Consider the following 7,440-nt stretch of genomic DNA (forward strand, 5'->3'; position numbering starts at 1 on the left):
GAGGACACTAATTGTTGAAGATTTGTAGGTGGAATTCTTTCCCATTCTTGCTTGATGTACGACTTCAGTTGTTTAACAGTCCGGGGTCTCCGTTGTCATATTTTGTGCTTCATAATGCGCCACACATTTTCAATGGGCGACAGGTCTGGACTGCAGGTAGGCCAGTCTAGTACCCGCACTCTTACTATGAAGCCACGCTGTTGTAACACGTGCAGAATGTGGCTTGGCATTGTCTTGCTGAAATAAGCATGGACGTCCCTGAAAAAGACGTTGCTTGGATGGCAGCATGTGTTGCTCCAAAACTTGGATGTCCCTTTCAGCATTGATTGTGCCATCACAGATGTGTAAATTGCCCATACCATGGGCACTAACACACCCCCATACCATCACAGATGCTGGCTTTTGAACTTTGCGCTTGTAACAATCTGGATGGTCTTTTTCCTTTTTTATCCGGAGGACACGACGTCCATGATTTCCAAAAACAATTTGAAATGTGGACTCATCAAACCACAGCACACTTTTCCACTTTGCGTCTGTCCATTTCAAATAAGCTCGGGCCCAGAGAAAGTGGCGGCGTTTCTGGATGTTGTTGATGTATGACTTTCGGTTTGCATGGTAAAGTTTTAACTTGCACTTGTAGATGTAGCGACAAACTGTGTTAACTGACACTGGTTTTCTGAAGTGTTTCTGAGCCCACGCAGTAAGATCCTTTACACAGTGATGTTGGATTTTAATACAGTGCCGCGTGAGGGATCGAAGGTCACAAGCATTCAGTGTTGGTTTTCGGCCTTGCTGCTTATGTGTAGAAAGTTCTCCAGATTCTCTGAATCTTCTGATAATATTATGGCCTGTAGATGATGGAATCCCTAATTCTTTTTGCAATTGATGTTGAGAAACATTGTTCTTAAACTGTTGGACTTTTTTTTTTCTTCCCCACGCAGTTGTTCTCAAAGTGGTGATCCTCACCCCATCTTTGCTTGTGAACGGCTGAGCCTTTTTTTTTTATATACCCAATCATGACACTCAAAGTTAGTGTCCTCAGTTCCCAAAGGCTTATTGAGTGTTGTTAGAAGGAAAGGTGATGTAACACAGTGGTAAACATACCACTATTCCAACTTTTTTGAAACGTGTTGCAGGCATCCATTTCAAAATGAGCAAATATTTGCACAAAAAACAGTAAAGTTTATCAGTTTGAACATTAAATATCTTGTCTTTGTGGTGTATTCAACTGAATATAGGTTGAAGAGGATTTGCAAATCACTGTATTCTGTCTTTATTTACATTTCACACAACGTCCCAACTTCATTGGAATCATGGTTGTACATACTCATAATGCAATCAAATATGAAAGAAATTCTTATCACAGCAGGTTTTCTATATTGAGGCGTGACATCATATGTGGGACTGTTGTACTCTGGATTTGAGTGTTCAGACTGTATTCAGTGATGCATAAAGCTTTTCATCCACAAAATGTGGCCAAGTACGCTACCTCTATAAAAGGTGGTGACATCCATTACGTGATGTTGGTGTCGTTTACATTTGTTGTAATACCTTTGCTTTTAAGTGGAGATGCCGCTCTAAGGGGCAGCTGGTTTATGTGGGTAAATGGAGCTTGTTGGACTGTTTGGTGCGACACTGGAGATGTGGATTATGTTGCACTTTGGCCTGAGGTATCCTGTCACATTTGAATGTTTTTTTGTTTTTTTTTTTGTTTTTTTTTATGCATGCATGCATGCATGGCAATTTTCAAGATTTTTCAGTGCAGTCTGGATGGGTCAGGAATAGGCCCGAAGGGGGATTATGTTGTGGCAATTTTCATCTGTCTGTCCGTCTGTGCCAAAAAGGTATAAGCATTCTAAAATCATCTCATCTCACACTTTTAGGAGGAATTTTGTGAAACTTGATACAAATCCTAGTTATAGAATGAGAATACACATATTGTAATATTGTACAAGATTGACACATTTTGGCAGTTATGGCCCTTGATTAACAAACCTAAATATTGCCAGTTTTATGATTGGTGCCTGCATTCTGAAATAAACTCCTCTCACATTTTTAGAAGGAATTTCAGCAAACTTGGTACAATTCCATGAAATTTTATCACAATGCAGCAAGTACTTGCACCAAAGCAGCATTTGCCAACGGGGGATATTGTGCTTTCAGAACATTCTTTTTGTTCATGGGTTTACCTGACTCCCAAAATATGGCTTAAAATGGGTCCAGGTTTTCATTAAAACCCAGGAGCTCCAAAAACAGGCTGCAGACCCCCGTTTGAGGATTTTTTTTTTTTTAAGGATGTCATTTTGATGCCTGTTTTTGTCTAAGAAAAAAATAAGTAACTGCCATCTCTGTTTCTCACAGAATATAAGCGTAAATCCAAATAATTAAATTTTTTTGCATTTATAAATTAACCTATGCTAATTGATTCCAGGATTAATTGTGAAAGTAGACTTGACGTTGTTAAATATTGTTTCTCCTGTAGCGAGATGATGATAAATGCTCACAGGAGAATGAAGAAGAGCTGATGGACCAGATAAACTGTGAAATAAGGGGTATGTGATCTCACCCTCAAAATTCAGTGTTAACTGTAGTTTTCAGATTTTAGATTTCAAGTACTTTTAGAGTAATATTTTGTTTACAAGCTTTAAGTTTGGTTCACATTTTTTGATGCGTCTCTCTCACGCTCTTTCGCTGCCTTTATTTTCATAGACTTTCCATTAGGTCTGAGTGCATTTACATAATTCCCTGTGTAACTACTGACTCCAGTTTCAGAAATGTTCTCAGCTGACGGTGTATCTGAGACACGTGACTGTGTCATGGAGCCAGACGAGGACACTGAAGATGGATGTGGTCTGTCTGGAGATCCGGTGGCCCGACAGGAGCCCCTCGGCAGTGTAAATGGAAAATCAGAGACTGAAGACAAGGAGAATGATGTCACGAGCACAGAAGAGCTTCAGGCTGTTAGGTATGACTACATAACAAATCAGCTCAATGACTCTGTTAACAGCTGCAGTCCAGGAAAAACTACTGAACCTGGTCACAGGTGGACATGCATTCAGAGCTCTGCTCATCATGTTGCAGTTGTCAGCTGCTAAACAAAATACAAACGACCACATTTGATGTTTTTGTTTTAATAAATCAAAACAGCAAACCCAAGTGATGTCAAGGTCATAGGTGTAAGGTTAGAGCAGGTCATCACAGAAAATACGTTGAAGACTATGGCCCAATTAGTGCAGCAGATAAGAGAATATTTAGAGCGGAATTCTGCACATGGTGATACAAGCATCAAATTCGACACAAATACTCCTTAGACATTATGCTTTTGAAAAACCGACTGGCCACTTGAATTTTCAATCGGCTGTCAGGTAGGGGTCAGTTGAAGAATTACACAGGGGTCAAAATTAAAAGGTGCGCCAATCATATTGAAAAATGTACCACATTATTTGCCTGATCATAAAGATTCCAAAAAGGCATACTTTGGACTATCTATGACTGAATTCTTTGGAGCTACGGGATAAAAGCATCAAGAATGGTGACAAAGGTCAGTTTCAGTTAGTACAGGGGTCAAAAGTTAAAAGTTGCTCCAATGTTGGTAAAACATGATGCAGATTATTAGTTGAGGTAACAGGGTTTTAAAAAGGAATGGTTTGCACCATGTGTCATGCTTGGTTATCATGCTATGGGGTAACATGTCACATGCCATCAAATCTAATGGATGTTGACCTTGTTTGACCTTTACTTTTGAGACCAAGCATTTAACATTGTCAAAACTAATCTACTTATTAATTGTATTAGCTCAACCAAACATTTGCATCACCTTTTTTTAACCAAAATTGGAGCAACTAAGCATGACATATAGTTGCTATTCTTTTTTAAAATGCTATTAACTCACTCAATAATTTGCATCATTTTTTTTACCAAAATTTGAGCAACTTTAACTTTTAACCCCTGTACAAACTGAAATTGACCTTTGTCACCATTCTTGCTGTGTTTACCTCATAACTCCCTAACATTCAGTCACAGATAGTCCAAACTATACCTTTTGGGAATCTTTATGATCAGACAAATAATGTGTAGTTTTCACTGTGATTGGAGCATTTTTCAATTTTGACCCCTGTCTTCAATTGACCCCTACCTGGCTGCCTATTGAAAATTCAAGTGGCCAATTTTTTTTTTTCAAAAGAGTAATGTCTAAGGTGTATTTGTGCCAAATTTGGTACTTGTATCACCATTTGAATGATTGTTTCAGTCATCTGTTGCACTAAATCCCAGTACTGTCATTTCGAGTGATAGGGTGAAGGGAAAGTATCAGGATTGGGCCCATATCTCGGGAACTACATGAGATAATGTGATGGTATTGACAATGTTGATGAAATGAAACAATGTTGAAAAATTACCTGGCAGTGATGAGACCTTGCAGTTGTCTGCATGCCTTGTTTAGAATTTTGATAGTACCTTACCTCAGATTTATATTTGACTACCCCCCACCCCAGTTGTTAAGTACTCTTGTTTCTAATTCACTACCACCTCTTTTCCTCCCCTCCCCTCCAGTCCAGGACCTACGAGCCGCCTTGTCGAGGGCTCAGAGTTCATGAATGAGCAGGACTCGGCCAAGGTGGGTCTGATCTCAGGTGTCAATGGGAAGCCCACCTCGTGGAGTTTTGAGGAACTCATTGATGTGAACATCCACTCTAAGACCTGGCCTCTTGTTGAGTCAGAAGACTGTAATCAGGTTTTAATCACCTGTGATGGGAGCTCAGATGGTACCAAAGTAGCGTTTGAAAACAAGGGAACCCCGAGCAGTACCTTGCATTCCTGTAATCAACCCATAGAAGCCCTGTCAGGTAAGAAACCATGATGTTTTCATTCAGTTGCATTTATCACAAATCCGATGACACCTTGATGTAACTCTGGTCTCGTGTCTCTAGAGTTTTGATGCAGCAGCTGTCCTACAGAAGCCAGTATCCGGTTCTTTAGCAAGTCCTTTCCCAGCTTTGTGTTCTTTGTCAAGGTGAAGTGGAACGATCACCATCAGTACTAGACCTGCATACTTTGTCCTAAGGAAAACAATGACTATTTTTAATGCTTCAGGGAAATTTAAAACACCTTCTCTGTGTGCCCGCTTCAGTTCCTCTTCCTCTTAGACGTAGTTCTTGAATTTTTTTTTCTTTTTTTTTTACACCGTTTATGTTAAGGGTTTGTTGTTGTAATTTATTTGGCTTCTTTGTTGTAACTATTGTTATGAAGTGTTTAGGTTTTTTGTAATGTATGAGAATATTCCAGGACATGTGCACATTAGAATGTGTGAATTGAAGAGGACCTTAATATTGTGAGGAAATAGAAGGAAAGTTGTTGCATTCTGTTCTCTGTGGGGTGGGTATCCCCATTAAATGTACTTGACCAGCTGCTTTTTGCAGTAATAAATGGCCTTACCATTTCTCTGAAATTTATTCATATATATATATATATATATATATATGAATAAATAAAAACTGTGCAGAAAGTTATCAGGGTCCCATCATTAGGGATTATTATTAATATAATTTAAACTTCCTGTCAGTCACCTTTTTCTTTTTGTTGAAAATACACCATCTCATTGTTTTTCTTTACCTGACCACTAGAGGGCACACGTTCGACAGTTTGCTTTTGAAGCTGAAGGTTGATATGCTTTATGAAAACAAATTCATGTTGACATAGTTTATTTGGTGGTTATGTTGTCATCTGGATAGAACTCAGTTTTTACTAGTGTATCACTATAATGTCAGATTTAAATTTATTGTTCATTTTAAGGTGGAGTCTAGCAGAATTTTCAGTGAATTGACTGTTGAACTCTCTTCCATGTAGCCATAACTGTTAAAATAATAACACACACAGGGTGAGGTTTATGAGTTCTGTTCTTGGCTGTATGTGATACATTTTCTGACCTAATGGCCAGAAATCACCTTTCATGCAACGAGAATTAAAATTATAATCAAACTAATTTGGCTTTAACACAAACTTTAATGAAGCTCATGCTTTGCTGAGTCCTTCTGTTGGTTATTAATTCTACTTATGTTCCTCTAACATCTTCCAAAATTCTAAACACACTAGCTGCTACTTGTGACAAACAATTATTTTATAATATAAAAAATATGGCTGTTTATGTATAAAAATTCATTTGTACTTGTATTTAAGTGTTGCTGTTTTATGTACATAATCAGTATTAGGCAAATTAAGCCACGCTGTGGATAAAGTATCCAAGTTTGGATTGCTGAAGTCTGTGTCGGACTCGGTTAATAAAACTCTATCTAAAGCTTTGCATAATGAAGAGGCCAAGTGGGGCAGCAGTGTTTCCTGGGAATCACCGCGTACGTTTGCGTTAACAGGTTTCACGCCTTCACATTTTCTTTCTGATTAAAACGGAGACCGACCTAGCTGGTTGTAGAGCAGAACTGTTTTAGCTCCTTAGTGAAGCATCTAGTCCGTAATGTGAGTTATAACCCGGTCATTACGATGCTTTTGTATTATACAAGGATAAAGAAATGGCACTGGAAACATAGTTGGAATATCCTTTTGTAGCATGAGCAAACCCACCCACATTAATTCAGGTGTGAACAAAATGTGACAAAGCTTTTTGAAGCTAGAGGTTTTGTGACCTGGAGATTTGGCTTCTTTTTTTGTTGCTGTTGTTGTTAGCTTTCATACTCTATCGTGACAGAAGCTCAAAAGAATGAATCAGACTTGTTAATCTATTCTGAAATATTTAAAGCTCTTTCAAAAGCTGCCTGCTTTCGCCTTGTATATTATTCATATGGAAAATGTGACATGAGACGCTTTGTCAAATCAGAAATGACTTGGCGTGTTTAAAGAATTACTAATTGTTAGTATACACACTTGTAGCATGTTTGTGAAGCTGTTCATGCTTTTGTTTTGAACTCTCATACCCCAAACCTGTCCAGTACCCAGACTCAATAGCATTTGTTAATTTGCTATACACTGCTGATTGGTTTATTCCAGATCCTGCTGCATTTTTGAGGATTTGACCGTGGAGCTGCTGGTGCTTGGCGTTGTCTATAACAGTAGAACAGTGCCTTAGATCCAGATTATTTCATGTTTATTTTGTCACTGTTACTAAGAAAGCGTGTCCTTACCTTGGCCTTGACAATCAGTTTACCTAGCCTGGGCGACTTTGTGAATATATTTCTCTGGAAGTTTTTCAAACCTAATAAAGTTGTGTCCACAAATTAAATTTGTACTATATGTGGTTAAGTGTACTGAGATGTTAAACAATAAAGTCTTGCAAAAAATACTTTTTATCCCATCATGTTTATTTTCCTGCTGTAGTTTAAAGGAAAAACAACAGATCATCTTTTATTTGTTTAACTTTTAGACTCACTCAGAACTTTGTGAATACATGAGCAGATTATATTTCAGCATCACACAAAACGTTTAGTCACTTCC

General features: G+C 38.2%; 1 protein-coding gene across 13 annotated transcripts in view; it reads left to right on the plus strand.

Annotated features, from left to right (window-relative positions):
• The window catches only part of map7d3 (MAP7 domain containing 3), a 63,869-nt gene extending 56,583 nt beyond the window's left edge, over positions 1–7,286 (plus strand). For 12 of the 13 annotated variants that reach the window (XM_034181691.1, XM_034181692.1, XM_034181693.1 and 9 more), the window contains 4 exons: positions 2,483–2,552; positions 2,767–2,965; positions 4,552–4,844; positions 4,929–6,107. In XM_034181691.1, coding sequence (XP_034037582.1) covers positions 2,483–2,552; positions 2,767–2,965; positions 4,552–4,844; positions 4,929–4,936 — 570 coding nt within the window. In that variant the 3' untranslated portion in view covers positions 4,937–6,107. Of the gene's footprint in view, positions 1–2,482; positions 2,553–2,766; positions 2,966–4,551; positions 4,845–4,928 lie in introns of all 13 variants that reach the window. The other variant, XM_034181701.1, reaches the window with a different exon arrangement.
• Positions 7,287–7,440: the final 154 nt, after the last annotated feature.

Source organism: Thalassophryne amazonica, chromosome 11 (genome assembly GCF_902500255.1).
Source record: "Thalassophryne amazonica chromosome 11, fThaAma1.1, whole genome shotgun sequence".
NCBI lineage: Eukaryota > Metazoa > Chordata > Actinopteri > Batrachoidiformes > Batrachoididae > Thalassophryne > Thalassophryne amazonica.